The sequence below is a fragment of the Canis lupus genome, chromosome 17 (assembly GCF_011100685.1).
Source record: "Canis lupus familiaris isolate Mischka breed German Shepherd chromosome 17, alternate assembly UU_Cfam_GSD_1.0, whole genome shotgun sequence".
Lineage (NCBI taxonomy): Eukaryota > Metazoa > Chordata > Mammalia > Carnivora > Canidae > Canis > Canis lupus.
Window position 1 is genome coordinate 55,781,836 of NC_049238.1, and position 24,922 is coordinate 55,806,757.

The window sequence follows — 24,922 nt, forward strand, 5'->3', positions numbered from 1 at the left end:
GTGAAAAATGCTGGTGGTATTTTGACAGGGATTGCATATAATGTGTAGATTGCTTTGGATGGTATAGACACTTTAATAATATTTGTTCTTCCATTGTATCTTACGTTTTTGATGTAATTGTAAATGAGATGGATTCCTTGATTTCTCTTCCTGCTGCTTCATTATTGGTGTATAGAAATGTAACAGATTTCTGTATGTTGTTTTGTATACTGCAACTCTACTGTATTTGCTTATCAGGTCTAGCAGGTTTTTAGTAGAGTCTTTCAGGTTTTCTAATCAAGTATCCTGTCATCTGCAAATTTGCCAATTTGGATGCATTTTCTTTCTTTTTGTTGTCTGATGGCTGTGGCTAGGACTTCAGTACTATGTTGAATAACAGTGGTGGGAATGGACATTCCATGTCTTTTTCCTGATTATAGAAGAAAAGCCCTCAGTTTTTCCTATTGGGGATGATATTAACTGTGGGTTTTTCATATATGGTCTTTATTATGTTGAAATATGTTCCCTCTAAACTTACTTTGTTAAGGGCTTTTATCATGAATTGATGTTGTACTTTGTCAAGTGCCTTTTTTGCATCTATTGAAAGGCTCATATGGTTCTTATCCTTTCTTTTATTAATGTGGTGTATCATGTTGATTGATTTGTGAATATTGAAGCACCCTTGCAGCCCAGGAATAAATCCACTTGACCATGGTAAATGATCCTTTTAATGTACTGTTGGATTTGGTTTGCTAGTATTTTATTGAGAATTTTTGCATCCGTGTTCATCAGGGATATTCGCCTATATAGTTCTCTTTTTTAGTGGATTTTTTTTACCTGGTTTTGGTATCAGGGTAATGCTGACTTCATAGAATGAATTTGGAAATTTTCCTTCCTCTTCCATTTTTTGGAACAGCTTGAGAAGAATAGGTATTAATTCTTTAAATGTTTGGTAGAAGTCCCCTGTGAAGCCATCTAGCCCCGGACTTTTGTTTTTGGGTTATCAATCTGTTTACATTTTCTATTCTTGTTTCAGTTTCGGTAGTTTATATTTTTCTAGAAATTTATCCATTTCTTCCAGGTTGTCCAACTTGTTGGCATATAATTTTTCATAATATTGTCTTATAATTGTTTCTCATAATATTTTCTAATTATTTTCATAATATTCTAATTGTTATTTCTGCTCTCATTTGTGATTTTATTTGAGTCCTTTCTTTTTTGTTCTTGATATGTCTAGTTAGAGGTTTATCAATTTTTTTTTTTTTTTTTTACTTTTTTCAAAGAACCAGCTCCTAGTTTGATTTGTTGTATTGCTTTTTTAGTTTCTGTATCACTTATTTCTGATCTAATTTTTATTACTTTCCTTCTTTAGGCTTCATTTGTTGTTCTTTTTCCAGCTCCTTAGGTGTAAGGTTAGGTTGTTTATTTGAGATTTTTCTTGCTTCTTGAGGTGGCCTGCACTGCTTTGTACTTCCCTCCTAGGACCACTTTGGCTACATCCCAAAGGTTTTGGACCATTTGTTTTCATTTTCACTTGTTTCCATGTATCTTTTATTTCTTCTTTGGCTTCTTTGTTAATGCATTCATTGTTTGTTTAGTAGCATGTTGTTTAACTGCCATGTATTTGTGGTCTTTCCAGATTTTTTCTTGTGGTTGACTTGTAGTTTCATAGCATTGTGGTCAGAAAAGGTACATGTTATGACCTCAATCTTTTTGTATTTGTTGAGGCCTATTTTATGTGATCTATTCTGGGGAATGTTCCATGTGATCTTGAAAAGAATGTGTATTATGCTATTTTAGGATGGAATGTTCTGAATATATCTGTTAAGTCCATCTGCTGCAGTGCATCATTCAAAGCCATTGTTTCCATGTTGGTTTTTCTGTTTAGATGATCTGTCCACTGATAAGTGGGTATTAAATTCTCTACTATTCTGTGTTATTATCCATAGGTTTTTTTTTTTTTTTTAATCTTTTGTTATTAATCATGTTATATATTTGAGTTCTCCCAACTTGGGGGCATAAATATTTATAATTGTTATGTCTTCTTGTTGCATTGTCCCCTTTATGATTATATAGTGCCCTTGTCTGTTTTTATAGTCTTTCATCTAGTTCGTCCAATAGATAGATGCATTGCTACTTGGGCTTTCTTTTGATACCCATTCACGTGATAAATATTACTCCATCCCCTCCCTTTCACCCTGCAGGTCTCTTTAGGTCTCAAATGAGTTTCTTATAGGCAGCATATAAAGGAGTCTTTTTTCCTTTTTTTTTTTTTTTAAATCTGTTTTGACTCCGCATCTTTTGATTGATGTGTTTATTATTAGTCCATTTACATTCAAAGTAATTATTGATAGGTATGTATTTATTGCCATTTTATTACTTATTTTCTCATTTCTGGAGATCTTTTCTGATCCCTTTTTTGTCTTTGTCACTTTTAGTCTCTCCTTTGCACTCAGAGTCCCCTTTAATATTTCTTGCAGTGCTGGTTTAATGGTCACAAATTCCTTTCATTTTTATCAGGGAAGCTCTTTCTCCTATTATAAGCAATAGCTTTGCTGAATGGAATATTTTTAGCTGCAGATTTTTCCCATTCAGCACTTTGGATAAATAGTGCCACTCCCTCTTACTTGCCAAATTTCTGTTGAGAAATCTCCAGCTAGCTTTATGGGTTTTCCCTTGTAAGTTAGGGACTTCTTTTGTCTTGTTTTTGTTTTTTTGTTTGTTTTTTGTTGTTGTTTTTTAGATTTTCTTCTTTATCACTATATATTTGCAAATTTAATTACATGTCTGGGTGTTGGCCTGCTTTTGTTGATTTCGATGGGAATTCTCTGTGCCTCCTGGATCTGGATGTCTGTTTCCTTTCCCAGATTAGAGAAGTGTTCCGCCATTATTTCTGGAAATAAATTTTCTGCCTCCTTTTCTCTCTTGTCCTCTTCTGGGATACCTATGATATGAATGTCAGTACGTTTGATGGAGTCACTGAGTTACCTAAGTCTATGCTCATGTTCCATAATTCTAGTTCAGCTTCATTATTTTGTCTTCTTATCCACTAATTCATTCCTCTGCTTCTTCCAGCCTGTTCTTCATTGCATTAAGCCTGTTCCCAATCTCATTTAGTGTATTCTTTGTTTCTCATTGATTCTTTTTTAACTTTTATCTCTGTGGCAAAGATCTCACTGATGTCATCTTTTCTCAAGCCCAGTGAATATCCTTATGTTTGTTGCTTTAAATTCTCCATCAGTTATGTTACTTATATCTATATTATGTTGATCTCTGGCTGTAGCCTTATCTTGTTCTTTCATTTGGGATAAATTACTCTTGTCTTGGCATTTCATCTAAGTCTCTGCCCTTTTCTCTATGTTAGAAAAGCCAGTATGTTTCCTGTCCCTGAAACTAATGGCCTTTATGAAGAAGAGGTTGTGTAGTGCCTGGGGCCTGGCGCTTCAGGGAGTGTCTCCAGTGTGTGCTACCTGCACTCTGCTGTTGTGTTTTGGCTGCTCTTTCAGGCCAATTGGCTGCCCAGGCTCTCCTTGCCTACGTGGGCAGTGTTTAGTCCCTGGCCTGAATGTGGTGAGTTTTAACTCAGTGTGCTCTGGTCTGCTTGTGAAATGAGTCCTGATATCACTTCCACCAGAACTGAGGCCCTGCAGAAATCTCTGGTAGGGAGATAATGGTGTGGACAGGGATTTGTGCTGGTCTTCTGGAGTAGTGGCTCACCATGCTGGAACTGAAGCAAGCTTGACTGAGAAGGGCAGTCCTGCCAGAGCACAGGGATGTAGAGTTTGGTGTAAGCAAGTTAGGCAGCCAGTGTCAGTGCTGAGCTGCTTCCCTCAGATGGTTTTGTGTTTATGCTGAGGGATTGGGGTGGGAAATGGTGCTAGCCAGTCCCTTTGTTCCAAGAGATGTCCTGTGAATGTGTCCTCTCAGGGACCCTCTCTGAGAGGAATAAACATTCCCCCCACCCACTCTTTGTCCCAGGCATTTTTCAGATGGCTGTTTCCATGCTGTCTGCGTTCGGGTTGTTTGCCTGCCATCTCTTCCAGAGTAGCACAGTGCCCTCTAGGCTCTATCCCAGCCAAACCCACTGACTTAAAACTCCAGGCTTTAAGCCCCACTGGTTGGAAGAACTCACGAAAGTAAACACTTCTTTTTTTCCAAGCCAATGGCTTTCAGAAAATAATTATCCTGGTGTGTTCTCTGGCTGTCCCTCTCCATGACAATGGCTCCCTCCTCTCCACAGCAACCATGATCCATTTCTCCCCTAAAACACATCTCTACACTTCCTGCCTTCTTTGATGCTGCCTCTTCTCTCCTTTTAGTTGTGGAGTTTGTCAGTCTTAAGGTCAACTTCTGGGTATTTAGGATGATCTTATCATTATCTAGTTGCATTTGTTGGACAAGATGAGCCTAGGGTCCTCCTACTCCACTGTCTCTCTGTCTCTGTCTTCTTGAGTCAGTTTCAGGATTTGGTGTCCTGTGAACTTGTCCATTTCATTTAAGGTGCTGTGTTGTGGTGCCACCATTTCCTTGCCAGTCTCAGAGCTGCGGTTCTTGTGGTATGATTATCTGAGGGTCTCTAGCCACAAGTCTAGTACTGTTCCTGGGCAGTCACTGAAGTGTAAGGTCAGGAATGTGGTGGTGGTACTCGTTAGGCAGAATATGAGTAAAGATTATTTTGGCATAGAGTTCCTGAGGCTTAACTATGAAAAGGTAAGATAAAAGATAGTATGGTGGATTCTAGGTGCTTCTAGTCCGAAGAAGCAGCCTTTAGGTGTCCGTTCCTGCCACTAGGGAGAGGAGTTAGTTACTTATTAAAAGTAAATCCTAATTCCTGAGCGAACAAAGGCCGTGTTTGTGGCTCTTGGACATTTATCTGAAAATAGGAAACCACAGCATTTCCTATGAATGTTTTTGATGGTTTCCAAACCAAAACAAGGTCAGGAGGGTACTCGAATTTAATCCATAGCTTTGCCATCAGTTAAGATTAACAGTAGCGGGGGATTTAAAGCTGTTTCTGTCTGGAAGGTGTTACACAAATCAAAGAGAAGGAAAGCTTATGACATAAAATGATGTGCACAGGAAGTAACTGAGCTCTAACTTTTGGTCAAAATACTTGAAACCCCTTAACTCTAAAGGTTTGAGGTTAACTAGTGAGTTAAAAAGCAAATTTTAGGGGTGTCTGGGTGGCTCAGTTTGTTAAGCATCCAACTTTTGGTCTCAGCTCAGGTCATGATCTCATGGTCGTGGGATCAAACCCCTCATTGGGCTCTGCACTCAGTGCAGAGTTTGTTTCAGATTCTTTCTCCCTCTCCCTCTGCCCTTCCCTGCTTGTGTGTTCTCTCTCTCTCTTGAAATAAATAAAATCCTTTAAAAAAAGAAAAAGTAAATTTTAAGCCAAACCACTTTAGTCATTAAATCAACATTTACTGGCTTAGTCAGCCATTGGCTAGATATAATCCTTAGTACATGAACCAGGTAATGAGTAATATCTTTCGTAGATCATTCAATGTTACCTGTAGAAGCTGGTGATACCATAAAGAAAAGCCCTGTGAATGGTTTATTAGGAATATAACATCAAAGTTTGTATATATTTATATATGTCTCTATGTAAAGAAGATATGCTTAACCATTTTGAGATTCCCCAGCTGGAAGTTAGCTGCTTGATGTACTTGGTATTGTTTCTTAGTTCAAGTGTCCTAATTCATAGCTCTCCCAAAGAAATCTCTAAGTCTGGCAGATGACCTGGGGCAGTGACCAAGGAGGCAGTGGTATCTGTCACTGGGCACAGAACTGTGTCTAGGGTTCCACTTACCTATCAGCACAATAGATGAGCCTGCTCAGTGCAGCCTTTATAGGCCAGCCACAAACTCAGGAAGAAGCCATCTGGCCTACATACACTATCCACAGTCTGCCCCCCTTTCCTCACAATTTAAGTCCCTAAGGGTTGAAATGAGACTGAGATTCTTAGGAGTAACACCACCTTATATTCTCAGTCCTGTCACTTTATTTTTGAGATGTTGGCTCCAAGCAGCTGTCCTGTGATTTTAGGGTGGAGCACACATGGTCCAATAGTCGCTGGCCCCAGCCCTCGTTAGGTCTAGTGCCAGTTGCCCTTGTGTAGCTCTCTCTCCCCCGTGAGTATGGTCAGGACCTAGTGACTGGCTTCTGATTAGCAGAATGCAGCAAATGTAATGGGATGTCTTTTCCAAGTTTGAGATATAAAACTGAATTCTGCCTTGCTCCTGTTCTTGGGCTCTTCTTGTTCCGATAAACCAAGCTGCCTTGCTGTGAGACTCCCTAAGGAGAGACCCACGTGGCAAGGAACTGCATCCTACCAGTGGGCTGAAAGCACATTCATTCCTAGTTGAGCTAGAGTATCCAACTGAGCTCCTCTGGATTCTGGAACCATAGAAGCTATGAGATCTTAGGTGTCTGTAGCTATAAAATAAAATAAGTAATAAATAAAATATTAAAAAATAAAATAGGCCCAATTGATCTACCTTATAGAGTTAATGTGAAGTGCTTACTGGCTCAAAATAAACACAATATAAGGTACTATTTTTACTGTGTGAGCTACACAGTATCTAAAACTACAGAATGATTCTCGTACACAGGCGCCTGCGTGCGCGCACACACACACATAGAAGGCATGGGAAAGAAATAGACTAAAATGTTATCTGTTAGCTCTAGGCGATATAGAGAATCTTTACACTAGATGTTTGTCTTTAAAATAAAAGAATAAGTATAGTAGGCATCTTTCAATCACATTAACTGTGCTAATATGAACAGAGGCGTAAAGATTCATGAAGTTACTTATGATTGGTGCCAAAGGAATTATGCACCATTATTTGAAAGCTGCTCTGTAGTAGAGTTGTCTAGCTAGTGATGGAGACTTCACCACTCCTCAGTTTGGAGTAACTTCCAAAAGCCATGGAATAGAACTGACATAAACCATGAAATCAGTGATTCCCAAAGTATATTTTAAGACCCTTGGGAGTTGGTAAGACCCTTTCAAGGAGTTTGCAAGATCAAAAATATTCTCAAAACAATACTAAAATCTAGTAATTTGAAGAGTGACCTCCAAAAATTGATGTCTACCCAGATACCTATGAACATGACCTTCTTTAGAAATAGGGTCTTTATAAACGTAATTAGTTAAGATGAGGTGATGCGAGGTTAGAGTGGGCCCTAAGTACAGTGACTATTGCTATATAAGGATGCAATGTGAGGAAACAGGAGGTTGTGTGACCACAGAGGCAGAAATTGGGATTTGCCTGATGTAGCTATTAGCCAAGGTACCCTGAGGACTCAGGCTAGTGCCAGAAGCCAGGACAGAGGCAGGAACACATTCTCCTTGAGCCTCCAGAAGGAACCCAGCCCTCGGTCGCCTTAGCTTTCAGATCTTTGGCTTCCTGAACTGCAAGAAAATGAATATCTTGTCTTCAGCCTCCCTCCCCTAGTTTGTGGTGATCGTTATGGAAGCCTCAGGAAACTGGTAGATTTTGATACGAGGAAGTGGGGTGTTAACTGGAGCAAATACCCAAAAATGTGGAAGTGGCTTTGGAATTGGGTAATGAGTAAAGGCTGGGAGAATTGTGAGCAACGTGAGAAATTAAAAAGTCTAGGTTATCTTGAGATGACTTGGTAGAAACATGGATTTCTAAGCCACTTTGGGGATGGCTCAGAAGGAAGTGATAGGGACAGCAGAGAAAGCTGCTGTCATGTCACCTCAGAGAACTTCTACCTCATCATGAACAAAATGTTGATGGAAATAGACACATTAAACGTGCTTCTAGAGTGACCTCAAATGAACATGTCATTTGAGGACACTGGAGGAAAAGTTATAAGGTGGCAGAAAACTTGGCTGAATTGTGTTCTGCTTTGGGGTTTAAAGTAGAACTTGTAAACACTCGCACTGAATGTTTCGCTGAGGTTTCCAAGCAAAATATGGAAGATGTGGCCTGGTTTCTTGCTGCTTCTAGTAAAATGTAAGGGGAAAGAAATCATTTGAGGAAGGAACTAAAGAGCAAAAAGGAATCAAAACATGATGAGTTTGAAAATTGACGTTATATCCATACTGCAAAACAATGCAAAAGTATACTCTGGAGCAGTCACCAAGGGTGTGTGTGCTGGAGAGATTAGGTTTATGACTACAGATACAAACAGGCATCTCAGCAGAAGCCAGGAATAGAGGTGCGGTTATCCAGGAAGGATCTATGGAGAAGCCTCATGTCTAATGATGTGGATCTCCGTGACATGCATGAATACTGACAGGTTTTTGAGGATGTAACATCAGCAGAAATACTCCTGGTTTGGCCTGACAGGGACAGGGAGGGGACAAGATAAAGGAAGGCTGCCAGACTTCTGGGATTCTATAAATAGGAGATGGGCTGCCCAGAAGGTAAATGATGTCTGGGCTGAGGACGAGAGGATGGGGCCAACAAGGCTTCTGAAGGTCTAAAGGTTGGGGCTGGTGAAACCTCTGTAGGGCCCAGACGGCATGTTGATCAAGCCATAAATGATTATTCTAAGGTCTTGAAATTTCATGAAATTTGCCTTGCTGTGTCGTACCCTTGCTTTAGACTAGTGATTCTTTATTCCTTCCACTTTCTTCCTTTGGGAGTATCTTCCTTCCCTATGCTTTTTCCACTATGGTGTGTTGCAAGCTGATGGCTTATTTTCTAGTTTGATGCATCTTCCAGTGGAAGGGAGACCAAGGCAGGTCATACCAGAGTCTTACCCATACTTGATTTATATGGGTGAGACATGAAACTCTTTGAGTTGAAACCTATGTTGATGAGAATTTAGATTTGGAATTAATGCTGGAATGGGTGAAGAATTTTGGGAATGTTGGGATGGAATGAATATATTTTTATATTCATTCCATTTTATATTCAAACCCAGATTACACTGGGTTTGTCTCCACAAAATTCACGTCTATCAGAAACTGTGAAGATGACCTTAAGATGACATTCAGGATTATGGTAGCCCCTAAATGAAATGAGTGTCTTTCTTATAAGGACAGAGACAGAAATATATACACAGGGAAGGATGCTATTTGAGACAGAGGCAGAGATTAAAGTGATGTAGCCATAAGCCAAGGAACACCCAAGAACTTCTGGCAACCACCAGACATTAGGAGAGAGGCATAGAATGAATTCTGCCTCAGTCTCCAGAAGAAATACCCCCACTCCAACTCCTTGATGTTAGAACTCTGGCCTCCTGAACTGCAAGAGCATATCTGTCATTTTAAGCTACCTGGTTTGTGCTACTTTGTTATGGCAGCCCTAAGAAACTAATAGAGATTTGATAGATCAGCTCTAGGAAACTAATACAAGATGCTATGGGTGTCCAGTGGAGTTTTCCAGAGGCTATGTGATGTCTGATATCATGACAGCAGGTGTGAGAATCCAACTATGCTCTATTAAGCCAGACATTGAAGAAATTTGTAAAAAATGTAAAACAATGTCCCATGAATAATACATTTTTGTTTTGAAAAATATTTTTCATTTAAAACATCTATGTTAATATACTGGCTTTATTATGGTTTTTACATTGAAAAAATTTCCCAGTTTTAATTCCAATTTGGTAAATGTGATAGATATGACCCACATGAATGAAAGCTCTTTGGGATCCTTAATAACTTTTAAGAATATTATGTCCAAAATGTTTGACAACCACAGGCTTATTTGTAAATTTTCAAGTCCAGAAGGACGTCTTGGTGTAGGTGCTCCTGCTTTTTGAAAGGTCAGCTTAACATTGAAAACAGTGCTTCTGGGATCCCTGGGTGGCGCAGCGGTTTGGCGCCTGCCTTTGGCCCAGGGCGCGATCCTGGAGACCCGGGATCGAATCCCACATCGGGCTCCCGGTGCATGGAGCCTGCTTCTCCTTCTGCCTATGTCTCTGTCTCTGTCTCTCTCTCTGTGTGACTATCATAAATAAATAAAGATTTAAAAAAAAAAAAAAAAGAAAACAGTGCTTCTAAGAACAAACTTTAGGATCACATTGAAGTAGGTTAGATTTTTACATCATCTACTTAAGATTCTCTGAGCTTCAGTTTCTTTCTTTTCTTTCTTTCTTTCTTTCTTTCTTTCTTTCTTTCTTTCTTTCTTTCTTTCTTTCTTTCTTTCTTTTTTAAAGATTTTATTTATTCATTCATGAGAGACAGAGAGAGAGAGGCAGAGACACAGGCAGAGGGAGAAGCAGGCTCCATGCAGGGAGCCCGACATGGGACTCGATCCCGGGTCTCCAGGATCACACCCCGGGCTGAAGGCGGCACTAAACCGCTGAGCCACCTGGGCTGCCCAGTTTCTTTATTTATAAAGTAGGAAAGATAATATCTAATCAGTAGTATGAGGATTCGATACTGATAATGTATATAAAGAAGTAGCTATTATAGTTATTTAAAACAAGTATTTCCATCCCACCAGGTTAAGTGCCTTCTTGGTTTCTGGCTGTAGGAAGAGAGGAACAAACATGAGGTCTAAGGCCTCACATCTGAATGGCTGACATTAAAGTTCCCATTTGTTACTTACTGGACCTAATGTGGAGAAATTTTACGGGACATGAAGACTCCAAGTGTAGAGGAAGAAATCGTAGAAGTCCTCTGGACCATGGGATTTTCTTTTCCCTGAGGAAAATCTTTTGGTCTCTTATCATAATTGCTGCTTGTCAAAACTGGTAAAATACTCATTAAGGACTATGACTGTCATGACCAAATGATTTGTGTAAACAAACTCAGATAACATTTTAGAATCAGAACCTCTTCTCTAGCATCTTTAGCTCCATACTTTTCTATGAAATGTGAATTCTACAGATTCAGGCTTAGGGGATGAAGGGTGGATATTGATTTCTTGGAATTTCTCCTGTCCACCCAGTGTATACTTCTCTGCTGTGTGGTTAGTCTTCCTAGAGGAGCCATCAGTCACCATAACCAGGTCCCAAATCACATCAGCATCCAGATGTCATGCTTTTTTCTGTGGGGAAGGGATAGATCTTGGGAAATGGGCAATGAATTCTCACTATTGACATTAGAAGTAGATAAAAGATTCAATAAAACTCTCTTCCCCATCTATATGTGCCTAACTGATAGATGGCCTTTAATCTATGAATAAGGAAATAGATAGTACTGGCATAAATGCTAAATGACTTGATTGCTGTAACCAGCAGCAGGGATCAGGTGCTCTGGATCAGTATCCAAACACCTGTGTAAAGAGGATATGAAGATTGATTTAATTCCTAGAGGGAAAAACTGGTTCTTTGGTTAGGTTCCTTCTATTACTAACAGAAGAACCCTGCCATCAATATAAAAAAAAAAAAAAATCACATCCACAGTAAGGTCTTTCTGATCACCCCATTTTAAATTGGAATCTTCCTTAACATTCCCTGTACCGTGTTTCCTACTTTTCATTTTTCTCTATTGTACTTATCAGCACCATTGTAGTCCACATTTTACCTATTTTGTGTACTGTCTCTTCTCCCACTGGAAGAAGCTACATTGAGGGCAGGCATTTTTGTTTCTCGTTCACTGTGCCTAGAACAGTTCTTCACACATTAGTGACACCTTTGAAATAAGTGAACAAGTGAATTCAGCTCCATTTCTACTGAAATTAAGGTCATCTGATACAAGTTCTCCTAAATCTCCCCTTCACCCCCAGAATGTCTAGATCCTTAACCATCTTCACCCGCTTGCTTGCCCTTCAGCTCTGTTCTGGACTAACCTCTTGCTCTCCTTTGGACACTGCTGCTTCAATACTTCCTCTCATTCATATTTTTAAATCTTTCTCTTCTGATCCATTCCCTTCAGCCAAATCTAGCAATCCCACTTAAATCTGAATTCTTGACATCTCTATGCATTTGTCAACTATGTCCATGTTTTTCTTGAAATTCTTTCTGTGGCTTCTGAGCTATTTCTTGGTTTTCTAATTGCTTACTCTGTCTCCACTGCTTCCTCTTCTTCCTCCTACTCCCTAAGCAGACCCAAAATCTCTGCTCCTTTCCCATACTTTCAATTGTCACCTTTGTGTAGATGATGCTTAAAATTACTACATCTCCAGCTCTAACTCCCCAATTGAGACCCAGTCCTACATATGCATGATTCATTACTTGAGCCCAAAACCTTGGAGTTGAACTCTTGTCTTCTTACTTCCTTCTATCAAAGCGTTTCACCTCAGATTTTACAGCACCCCCACCACCTGCCAAGTGCCTTTCCATCCATGTCCCTTTCACTATTGAGACATGATAGTTCCTGTCCTTACACTTGGCTTATTGAAGTGGCCTTCCAATGGCTCTTTGCTTCTATTTGCATCCAGATGCTCTTCTTCAACATATCCAGCAGAGTAACACTGGATTCATTTTTACAAAAATATATTATTTCATTTACTGGATTAGAAATCTTCAATGATTCACTCTTGCTTATATAATAACGTTTGATCAGGGATTCAAAATCTTCCATAACTTGATTCCAACCAACTCCCCCATGATGTTTCCTAATACTCCCTAAGTTCTCCACAAATTGAACTTCCTACCCTTCTCAACAGCTCTCTTCTTGCTGTGGATTTGTTCATTCCTTCTATCTTAAGTTTCCTTTCATCAAAAGTTTTCGCATTTTATAAGACCCAGCTCAAATACCAAATTGATACATAACACAAAGTACTATATGCTTCATGTCACTGGAGTACAGAATAATATAGGAATCAAGTGTGAAGACTTTATTTCTGTTTCTAGATTATAAGTCTTTTGAGAAAGAATCTAACGGCCATTTTTATATATGATAAAATATTCCATACATTACCTTGTATATAATAGTTTACTTGACCTCTGTAGGTATCCATATGTAAGACACACTGATATGAAGGTGTGTATGTGTAGGAATATCCATTTATCCTTTATAATAAGAAGGTATCTTCTGTTCCCTAACAAGATTACAAGTTTGTTTTGATGACAAAGATTTGCTTTTCAAAACCGTTCTGATTGTCTGATACCCCATAGTTAGCCATTAACCTTGGCATTTATGCAACTCAGTTACCATACATGTACTGTGTAACAGGCATTTTGCTAGATGCATACAAAGATGAATGAAGACACAGTCTTCATCTGAAGAAATTTAGCTCTATGGTCTTAAAATAGAATTAATGAAGCTATGGAATACGGGAGCGAGGAAGTTAGGGAATAGCATTTTGACTTCTCATTTCCCCTTGCTCAAATGTAATTTTTGCTCTATTTGTGACTACTTAAGTTGAGCTTTAAAGGATATTTGCTTCCACAGGTAAGAACAGGACGTCATGCTCAGTCATAATCTCAATATTGTGTGAGATGTGTGTTGATCCCTTGGTACCATCCTCTCCAACAGCCATGGCAAATAACTCCACTTTCAGTTCTGTTTGCAAACCAGCTGCCACCTACGGGACACAATGTAGCTTTAGAATCAGACATATCTGAGTTCAAATCTTGGTTTTAACATGAATTTGGGCTAAACTTTTTAATCGTATTTTCTCATATATAAACATGGCACTAATGAATGATCACTGTTATGACATTTAGAGGAGTTACTTTGTAGATTAGTTAGGTAGAATTTCATGGAGCAAATGGGACCCAAGATAAATTGTTGAAGAAGAAAACCAGGTGCTATTTAGGAAGAAGTGTAAGAAAACTAAATGCCAGTATACCACCGGTGGTGATACTGCCACCACTTTTACAATGCCCATAATTATGCTGTTTCTTGAATGTTAGCAGTGGATTTCTTTATTATTGTTGTTGTTATTATTATTATTTATTCATGAGAGACACAAAGAGAGAGGCAGAGACATAGGCAGAGGGAGAAGCAGGCTCCCTGCGGGGAGCCCGATATGGGACTTGATCTCAGGACCCCATCCCAGGACCCCGGGATCACGACCTGAACTAAAGACAGATGCTCAACCACTGAGCCACCCAGGTGCCCCAGCGGTGGGTTTCTATGGATATCCTTGTGGATAAAGACAAATGTAAACTAAGAGAGTCCCTGAACCCCACAACTTCCCCTTTCCTGCCCCTTGGTTTATAGTGTTTCTTTCTTTCTTTTTTTTAAATCAAATTAGCCTGTATTCAATCATTAGTAAATAATAAAAACTTTAAAAAATGTTCATACTCCACGGTGTCCATCGAAAGATGAATGGATAAAGAAGATGTGGTTTATGTATACAATGGTTTATAGTGTTTCTAATGGAGGACCTGTGATGTGACAAAGCCAGTAGAGGGAGACAGAATGAGCTTAAATGCCAGACTGCTTAGATCTGAAAGCCACGTGGAAGAGGTCTGGACCAACTAAGAAGAAACCCGATATATAATGAAGAAGAAACACAGCAAGGAATGGGCTTCTTGCCTTGTTCCTTAAAGAGAACACTGGCCAGGAAAGAAAGAGCTGTTTGTATTCCTAAGCTGCCTCTCCAGGAGGTAGGTTAAAAAGCAGACTTGAGAACAATTATCTGGAAAAAATACATCAGAAACCACCACATGGAAAGCAAATAGATATCAATATATATTTTTTTCAGTATAGTTTATAAATAATAGAGCTGAAAAATGTTTCAACTTTTTCAACAATGTGCTTGTGAAGGTCTGCTTACTGGAGGGTATCCAAGTCTCCATGTCTGAGGATCAGGCCCTTCGCCCTGGAGCCCAACAATGAGGGCAGGGCTGGGATGACGCCACTCTGCACAAGGCAGCTGGCATCCCGCCACCACTCAGGTCTACCCAGGCTCTGGGCATATTCATTCAGTGTTGGCATAAAACCAAGCTGAGCAGTGGTTAGATTTACATATGGAGAAGTCTATAGATTATATTTTTGCAGAGCCAAAACTTACTGTCAAAAAAATAAAAAATACTAACAGTAGAGAGTGAGCTTCAAAGAATACATGCTGGGTTTTTAGTACCTACAAAAGTTGATCCAACAGTCATTTTGGCTTTTGGCATCACCCCTACTTTAAATGAAAAAAACAATCTGCTAACTTCTCCCAACAGTGGAAGAAGAGCTTGCTTTAATTTTTGTTTTTGCATTATGTTGCAAAGTTTCTGGAATCTTGACACAGTACAATGATGAAATATGACAGAGAGGTACTCATGAATTGGTGGATCTTACCCCAAAGTATATTTCTGTTTGAAATTGCAGCCTGCAAACTACCATATTATAGACCATAAGATTTTAGGGCTGGAAAAGGACTAAGAAATTATCAGGTCCATACAACTTCTTTTGCAGATGAGGAAAGCAAGGTAAAGGGGGTTAATTAACCAACAACCTCACAGAGCTGATGGTGGCACAGTCACAAGAAGCCAACTGATTTTGCACCCTATCAAACTGCCCCTACTGTGTCAATGTACAATTGTGGCTGTTTTAAGATCCTGGGACTCTGTGGACTCTGTGTGCTGGTTATGGAAGTGGATGCCTTTGCCTGGTATTCTCATTAGTTCATGTGTGTCCCTGTCTGTGATGAACAATCATGTGTCTACCAGATGTCTTCACTTCATTCAGTCACTTAGTTATATACCTTGAGTCCCATTATGTGCCCAGCTCTGGGAGCAACATAAGAGTCTACTCATGTTTAACATCCCTTGTACCCTGTCCCTATAAGTAGCATTCAGAGTTTGTTGAATGAAATGGAAGGAATGTGAAGATGATGCACTGACCAAGGAACGAATGCTAAGATTCACAAGTGTGATTTTATTATATCTTTTATACTATTTTATATATTTTGTGTATTTATGTATTTTTAAACTTTTGTTTACTTGATACTACATTTCTGAAATTATAATTTAAAGCAAGTGGCAATATAGGGATTTTTTTAAAATTAAATACCCCATTTGGGGGGAATGTATCAAATAAAGTTAGAACAAGTTGACATTAAAATTGGTGTTTTCGGAGGTCTCTGGAGACATGAAGCAGCTGATGACTTTAATATATTACTATTTCTTAGAATGTCATTAAAATTCTCTGTCAAATAGCAAAAGAACAAGCCAAATTTATATAAAATACAAAGGATAGACTATTTATTTTTCCAAGGGACTTTTCATTTAGCAGAAGAATTTATTACAGGATACCTTCAGGTAATCAGCTCTCCTAGTGCATGTCAAATCATATTTAATTTTTAAAAAGGCGTCTTTTCCATATAACTGTATATGGCTGTAGTATTGGGACAAATGAGTGAACTTCAGAAAAGTTTCCATAGCTGGAAGTTTAACTATTTACGCATAGGATTTGTCTCATGGCTATTACCTGCAGTCAGAGATGTCAAGCCACATGGTGTACTCATACCAGGAATCTTTTGCTTATGATACTAAAAAAATGAGACTTATACATGATTTAACCTGAATGTATAGAATGACTTAGCCCACTTCCCTGGAAACATGCACACACGGACATGCACATACATGGGCGCACACAACAGAGAGCGCATAGGACTTACAGGTCCGGGTTTGTGAGTCACTTTCAGTCCTGTGCTGGGTGGGGGCTGCTTCACCCTAAATCTACCAGGCAAAAAGACGGGAATAAATTTATGCCATAATGAAAAAGCAATGAATAGACTGGGATGTTATAAAATCAGGAAGGTGTTAATGTTTGCTACAAAGGAGGAAGGGGGGATTCCATACCATTAGGAGAAGAACCCAATAGTCACTTGGGAAAGGGATCTGAGGCCATTTCACAACCGCCTTTCCAACAACAGTTTTCATCAGCGTCAAACAGACTCCAATCCCAGTTTCAACCCTCTGTTATTGGATGCTGCCGAGCAGCTTGGGCCCGGGCAGACGGTCGTGAATGTTTGGCTGGTGCGTGCACTGCAGCGTGGCCGCCAGCGTGAACACCAATGCTGAGTGCCAGATCATTAAGCTGAAGAATAAAGGCTCTTTTGGAAAGCAGTGGAGCATGGGAGCCAGTCTTGCTCTGTCGTGGTATGGGGCTTGCATGTTTGGGGAGAAGAGAAACAGAAAAGGCTCAGAAAACGTTGGAGAACTTGAAAGCCCCAGCTCGCACGTGGTGCCTCTTGATCTCTTTCCCTGCCTGTGGTTTGTGGGTTCTGCCTGAAGGTTAAAGACCTGGAGCAAATTAAAATGCCAGGGAAACAGGGAAAGCCTACCTCCACTTTTGACCTTAATCCTGCTCTTTCTACTATCAACTTCGCCGCCTGTGCTATAGTGGCTGAATTTAACAAGCTGAGGAGTGAAATCTTGCAAGCTAAAATTCTATACTGAGTAGATAGGATCTGCGTGGATGAGTTTCACTAGTTTGAAGTTGATTCTCTATTTCTCCCCACCCATTGTGTGGGCAGCAACCAAAAAAACAAAACAAAACAAAACAAAACAAAACAAAACAAAAAAAACTCAATAATGTCTGATCTGGTGGCCTGATTGTTTCTGAGGAAACACACGTGATCCCTGAAGCTGGGTAGTTGCCTCAACCAAAACGGGATGTTGATCTTTTAAACTGGATGCATGTGTAGCTTTGTTCTGTCTGATGTCCATTTTCGAGTTCAGTATCACAAACTGGAAGGACTTGCCACTTACACTGATCATAACTCTGCAACTGAAATATTTATTGCACTTTTTATGTGGGGGAAAAAAAACCCCACATTACACTGAAGTTTAATTCAAAATAGAATATGGGAACTTTCATAATGAGGAGCTGCCTAGTATAGACATAGAATATACTGACCCAGTGGGAAGGACTGAACTCCCGCACAAAGCAGTGACCCACAGCCATGCTGACAAAGCATCATGCCACAAACAAACAGGCCCACAGGGGATCTGAGATCCAGCCTTGCTCTAGCCTACAAGACCTAAAAACATGTTACTTTGATCCTCTGTAATAATCTCTAAGGTCTGTCTCTACAAGTTCTATAATTTTATTGATCTAGAAACAAAGGACTCTTTTTCTTGTCACTGAATGCCATATATAGTGTATTTTCAACTAGGAGGAGAGGTTGTGAGTTATGATCAAGTTAGATCTTCAGAGGCAAAATGGCCCTAATAACTCAGGTTGTTGTTTTTTTTTTTCCTTTTTGCCTCAATTATTCAGAAATAATGTAATGAAAGTCACTTTTAGGTCAGAAAGTGCAAACATGTCAGCTGGTATTATAGTTGGTGGTGGATTTGAGAAACAGACTTTCTGAATTTTGTGCACTAATTACTGTAACACTTGTACAACTTCCCTTTTACTTTTTGCTACTGTTGATCAGCCCTTGAGTCGCTTCTCCCAAAGTATGAATAAGAATTCATGGGAGGGCCAAGAAGCACCCACCACATGGTTGAAGTCTGATAAATACTGAACTGGCAAAGAATGAATGAATGCATGAGTAAATGATTGTATGAATGCTGTGAAGATTCAGGAGTCAAGTTTGGTTCAATAAACATTCAAGGATGGAGGTAAGCCAAAGATAAGTCCCTGCATAGGAGAAGGTGCGTGCACAGGCATCTGGTGCCTCAGCCTCACCTGCAGAAGTCCACTCCCACGTTCTTGAGCTTTACAGTGGTTGCGTAGGTGTGTCCCTCTTTAAGCACGCCAAACTTCACCGATGGTGGGAGCAGGTGGAAACCAAAAGGGGATGAATTCACATTATTAATGGCAGCAGATGCAACAGAGGATGTTTTCACTCTTCCTCCAACAGAATCCTGCACCTTTGTGTGAAGAAAACAGTAGTCAAATCAAAGGAAACGATTTCTACGTCACATTCCCAAGATAAGAAAAAGGCTCAACTGCCAAAGGAAAATAATCACTTGGCTGTGGGAATAAATGAGCATCAACAAGTCTCCTGTAATCCTAGAGCAGCACTGCAAGAAGTATTGTAGGCTTTGTTTTAAGGATAAAGAAGCTCAAATTCAGAGTATTATAAGACACCATTTGCTCAAATGATAACTGGTGCAGTAAAGGTTCAAAGTCAAGTTTGCCTGATTCTAAACTTTATGCTCTTGGCACCAGTGATTAGCAAACTTCAGCTTCTGTCAGAATCACCGGGGAAGCTTGGTAAGCCCCAATGTACTGATTCTACCCCCAGAGTTTTTCAGTCAGTAAACCTGGGATGTGGTCCATGGACATGCATTTACAAGTTTCCAGGCACTTCCAATGCTGCTGGTCTGGAAATCAGACTTTGAGAAATATTGCCCTGTGCCTGTGATATTCCCCAGAGCAGCCACATGGAGCTCGCCTGGGAGCTTGTTGGAACTGCAGGTTCTCGGGCCTCAGTGACTCAGAATCTGCCTGCTAACCAGATCCCCAGGTAATCCATGTGCACATCAAAGTTTGGAAGTGCTCCTACCACATAGTCGGCCATGGACATTGCAATAAATTCTGTGGTGGCAGTGAGCACTGTGCCATGCTAGTATCAAAGACTATCTAAACTAGATTGGTAGGCTCAAGGCAGGGTCCCCAGCAGAGATGAGAGGGGATCTTAATCTTAGAGGTTTTGAAGAAAAAAGGAGCTTGGTACTTCTGGAGAACCAAGAGAAACCCACAAGGCTGAAGTGGGTATGGGGTAAAATGAGGGTAGAGAATCAAACAGGGCTTGTAATGATGCTGCCGTTTGCATTTTATCCTAAGAGTCATGAGAAGGGTGGCCAATGATCCCCTTAGACAGTAGTATGCTGGTAAACTGGCTCTCTGAAAAGAACGCGGATCAGTAGCATTTGCTACTGATGGTGCGAAACCCCCAGCAGGCTGATTTCAAGCTACCAATGGTTTAAGAGCTGGATCATAAAATTCCCCTCCTGAGCCTGGGTGAGCTGACTCCGGCAAAGCACAGTCTTAGCTCTCATCTCTGTGTGACCTGAACATCTTCACAGGGATGCGATCTCACATGTACAGTGAACAGCAGTACCCAGCAGCTGGAAATGAGCAACTTCAACGAGTCAGGATTACATAAAATGCTGCCTGGCTCTGGGACACTGGTTTCCATGTCTGTTTTACCTTCGTGAGAGGTTGAGACTTGGGCTTGGAACTCAACAAGTAGTGTGGTAGCCTCACTTTCTCTTTCCTGGCTTGTCCTGTGACATCCTGCAGCAATGACTGGGTTGGAATTTTCACGGGCTCATAGGATTCTGGGTCTGTTAGAAGGTTTAAATTGTGACACATGAAGATTTTATTCAAAGACATCTGAGGTCCTACCAGAGTTTATGAGAACATAAACCAATTTGGGAAACTTTTATTCTTTCCTTTTTAAATAACTTATTTAAAGAAATAAAGGCTTTTTATCAATTCTAGTGTTACAGCTTTACATTCTATGAAGAGATTTTATCTAATATCAGTTTTCACAACACCCCTAGGAGATGGACAGGGCAGAGTCTCATTAGCATCATCTCTTTTAAGTAAATGAGAAAAATCAAATTCTGAGAAGCTGAGTGACCAGGGTTCTCTCCATTAAATCAACAAGGTAGAACACAATAAACACTGACTCTGAAAGATCTCTTAAAACCAATGGGAGAGAAATCTTAATTTTGGGGGTTCAACTATTACATTTACACTTCTAAAAAGTGGCTTAGTGGGGAGCTTGGGTGGCTCAATCAGTTAAGTGTCTGCCTTCAACTCAGGTCATGATCTCGGGGTCCTGAGATCAAGCCTTGGGTTGTCAGGCTCCCAGCTCTGTGGGGAATATGCTTCTCCCTCTCCCTCTGCCTTTCCCTCCAGCTTGTGTTCTCTCTCTCTCTCTCTTTCAAATAAATAAATAAAATATTTTTTAAAAGGGGCTTAGTAATTACAGATAAATTAAGCCAGGGAGTTAAGTCCTCAAATCGCCAAACTTGGTGAAGGAGTGAGCAAAAGTAGGTAGTTTATAGAGTTGCAGTTGTATACATTTCTCCAAATATCCAGGAGGTTGAAAAAGAACATTATTTTAAATCAACATGTTTGAATATCTTTTCATGCATTCAAACCACCAAGACAGGGAAGGCAAAGAAACTAATATTCAAATGTCCACCATCTGCAGGCAAGCATCACAGGTATGTTTTTAAATATAGCATCTTACTGAATCCTCATAAAATCCTACCAGCTGAGGGAGATGGTAATTATAATTATTGTATGTTCAGGACTCTCCCCATTGCCAACCTCATCCTCAAATTCCTACCACATATATTTCACTGCTACAATATCTCTGGCCCCAGTCATCAGGATGGCACATGACCCATGCAGAGCCAATGCAGGTTCTTCACCAGGATATTTCCACAGAAGACAAGAGGTATAATCTCAGCTTGACTACCTGGATATGAATCTGGAAAAATCAAAATCTTGGACCTCTATTGTCATGGTCCTTGCCACAGGGATATAGTCTGTTCTTTGCAGAAGAGGATAAAACCAAATGGGGACAAGTAGGGATGGGGCAAGATGGAGGCAGGGAGGATGCCCAGAGAGAGGGGCAATCAGACACAAGGACACTCCTGAAAGGTGAGAGTGTCTGGATCAGTCATCCTTGGGCTAGCACCATAGCCACTATTCTGTGGTTCTGAGCTTCTGAGACCAAGACATATCCCTCTCCCCCGCCCTCCCCTGCCCCACCTGCCACTTTTCTGTTTAGTGAATTTAAGTTTGAGTTCACTCAGTTACAAATCAAAGAGTCCTAAATAATAGTAGTATCTCTCTTTCTCTCTCTCTCTCTCTCTCTCTCTCTCTCATTATAAATGAGGAAACTGAAGTTAAATAACTTGTCCAAGAAACTGAAAGAAGTGCCAGGGCTGTAATGTATGCCTAAGTGAGTCAAGACTCCACCAGGAACATGCACCTTCTACTAGAGTGAGATAACAGAAAATTTATATACCTGTCTCAGTATATAGATTCCTGGTTCCTGGCATGGAACTCCTAAAACCTTTGGAATTTCCTAGATGATAAGAGTGCTAGGAACATCTTTTGTTCTAATATTTCATCTTTAACCCAGCTTCCTGACACAGAGCTCCTAAATGCGGTGGAATTTCCTGGGTGATCGCAGTGTCTTTTGATCTGATGAGGCTACTCTTGGCAGGCTCCTGGATGGCTTCAAAATGGGGGTTATTCACCAGAAAGAGCCAACCATGATTAGGAGCTTGGAACTTCCAGCCCCGTCTCCACCCTCTGGGAAGGGGAGAGGCAATGGAGATTTAGTTAATGATCAATCATGCCTACATGGCGAATCCTCTTCTTCCTGATTTTCACACTTCAGAGTTTGCCTTTGGGCCATGGTTCTCAAAGTGTGATCCTATACCAGCAACATCAGCACCACCTGAAACTTGTTATGGCTACACATTCTCAGCCTTGAGACTGGTCACGCAGTACTTACCCTGGGGACAGCCCTGGATTTCTCTTGTTCCTCTGCCCCACATCCAGTTGACCAGCGAGTCCCATTGCCTCTACCTCCAGGACATATTGTTCTAGTTCATTTGCGTCCTACCTTCCCTGCCTCCACTGCTTTGACCAGGTCTCTGCAGGTGCTCACATGTCCTGCCTCAGTGGCTTTCTCCCCCCTCACTGTTTCCACTCGTCTGCTCCCCCTTTCCCTGTCACAAGCTATTATTCACACAGCTACTGGGGTAATCTTTTAAAAATACACTTAGTCATGTACCTACCCTGTTCACAGCCTTCCAGTGGTGTTTGAATCAAAACTACACATAGACTAAAATCCCAAGCTCCTTATGCAGCTTCACACAGTCTTATCTCTGCCGCTCCCTCTGACTTCACCTTTCTTTACTTCTTCCTTTGTTCATTTTCTTCCAGCTGTATACCCATTTTTCTGCTTCTCCCCTAAAGGTCTTCATACTTGCTGTGTCCCTCTCCCCCAGTGTTTGCACAGCTGGCTTCTTCTAGTCCTTCTAAGCTCACATGTTCTTTCCCAGAGGGGCCTCCTAACTGCCTGATGATATGCTGTCCCTCTCCCCAAGACACTCTCTATACATAATACATGGTTTTACTCTGTGATAAACAATATGAATTTATCTAATTCTAATTATTTATTATCTAGGTCTGCCCATAGTATGCATAGCTCTATAAGGCTTTACACTGCTGCATTTCTGTGCTTAGAACATGCCTGGCACATAGTAGGCATTGCATAAATTGTCCACTAAATGAATAAACTTTATACAAGAGATAACTTTAAAATCAGGAAGGCAAAAGTCACGTGTAGGGTAAATTCCTCAAGTTACCCCAAAATGTGGCAAGATGCTCCTTCTGTAAGAGGTAACTAAGATCTATTGGCAGACTCCCATTTCACTTTACTTTTTTTAAAAGGATTTTATTTATTTATTCATGAGGGACAGAGAGAGAGAGAGGCAGAGACACAGGCAGAGGGAGAAGCAGGCTCCTTGCAGGGAGCCTGATGTGGGACTCGATCTTAGGACTCTGGGATCAGCACCTGAGCCAAAGGCAGATGCTCAACCGCTGAGCAACCCAGGTGCCCCCCATCTCACTTTCAATAGGGACCATGTCCACAGGTGTGAAGAAGTGCAAATTCACCTACAGGATTTAAATTACTGTTTTTCTTTTTTCTGACAACCATAAAGTGGAATTAGTTTCAGTGAAATCCGTGTAATGTGATTCCCCTGTACTATAATGACTTTGTATTATTCCATACTTTAATCTCTGCTACCTCAGTGCAATGATGTGCTGCATAAGATAGAGACTACATTCTATGTTTCTCTTCTAGCACCTTCAGATCAAAAAAGTACTAAAATGGTAGGTAATCTGAGTCCAAATACCAAATTACTGGCTGCTCCAAAAAAGCTACCGGGTTCCTGATCTTTAGTAAACAAGGCAAGCTCTCAGATCCATGAGGGATGACATCAAATTATGCAACAAATTAATTAAAATAAATAAAATAATTTAAATAAAGAAATAGACTACAAGAGCAATCTAGAAAAATATATTTATCATTTTCTACTTTCAATCTGGGACTTACAGTCATTCTCAAAATATTTTTTGAGATATTTTGATGTGCTAGGAAGCCTTACAAAGCTCTTTAGCTCCAGGATCTGTGACCCTTTAGAATTTTTTCTGTAACCACAACTATACATTCAGATCCCAGTGCCATCTTTCCTAGTCCAAAAAGACACAATCTTCAGTTTTGAGAAAGAATAAATAAATAACTACCATACCGTCGATAGGTTTTGATAAATTTTCAGTTTGGTTCTGGCCAGCACACTCCGTGATGTCCACAAAATTCTTCAGTTTTGGAAGACCTGTTGTTCTTAAGGATTCCTGTTCTGAATCTTGCTGGCAATCTAGAGAACCCCAAAGAAATATTATAAAGTAATACTCTGAACAATGATACAAGGACTACTGATGTTTCTACTCTTCTTTACAATGAATGATGTGCTCTCCCAGCCCTGTCTTTAGAAAGATCAAATGGAAAAAGGCCACTGAGAGGCGGGGATTCTTTATTATATGATGCAATGTTTGCCATTAATGAATAGGACAGCATTGGCCAAGAACACACTCCCTGCAAGTTAGCTGGTTCTACAAGATAACACAGTCATCATCTTGGTTGGGTTATGAAGTAGAGACCAAGTAATTTAGCCTACTTTTACCTAGCAAGAGTATCTGAGATGTGATTTTTTAAAAAATTTCCATCTTAAATCCATTTGTTATTATGACAATGTAGGTCTTTATTAAAATGTATCTAAGAAGTACAACACGAAACAAATTTAAGATAAATCTATCAAGGGGTGCCAGGTGGCTCAGTTGGTTGAACGTCCAGCTCTTGATTTTGGCTCAGGTCATGATCTCAGGATCCTGGGATCTAGCGCAGACTGGGCTCAGCGGAGAGTCAGCTTCAAGATTCGCTCTCTCTCCCTTTGCCCCTCCTCTTACTCTCTCTCTCTCTTGCTCAAATAAATAAATAAATAAATAAATCTTTAAGAAACATAAATATATCAAGGACTGGGGATGCAAATACATTTCAACTTGTATGTGGGCTGCTCTGGCTGAATAGTGGTGGTTGCCTGGAGGATTGTAGAGAAACTTACAGCATCG

At 40.2% G+C, this 24,922-nt stretch overlaps 1 protein-coding gene across 3 annotated transcripts in view; it reads right to left on the minus strand.

Moving 5' to 3' along the window:
* Positions 1-24,922, minus strand: part of SPAG17 (sperm associated antigen 17) — a 227,159-nt gene that overhangs the window by 7,498 nt on the left and 194,739 nt on the right. For all 3 annotated transcript variants that reach the window (XM_038561900.1, XM_038561898.1, XM_038561899.1), the window contains 6 exons: positions 24,046-24,171; positions 19,904-20,040; positions 18,434-18,618; positions 16,413-16,473; positions 13,235-13,379; positions 10,515-10,659 (listed from right to left, as the gene is read on the minus strand). In XM_038561900.1, coding sequence (XP_038417828.1) covers positions 10,520-10,659; positions 13,235-13,379; positions 16,413-16,473; positions 18,434-18,618; positions 19,904-20,040; positions 24,046-24,171 — 794 coding nt within the window. In that variant the 3' untranslated portion in view covers positions 10,515-10,519. The remainder of the gene's footprint in view (positions 1-10,514; positions 10,660-13,234; positions 13,380-16,412; positions 16,474-18,433; positions 18,619-19,903; positions 20,041-24,045; positions 24,172-24,922) is intronic.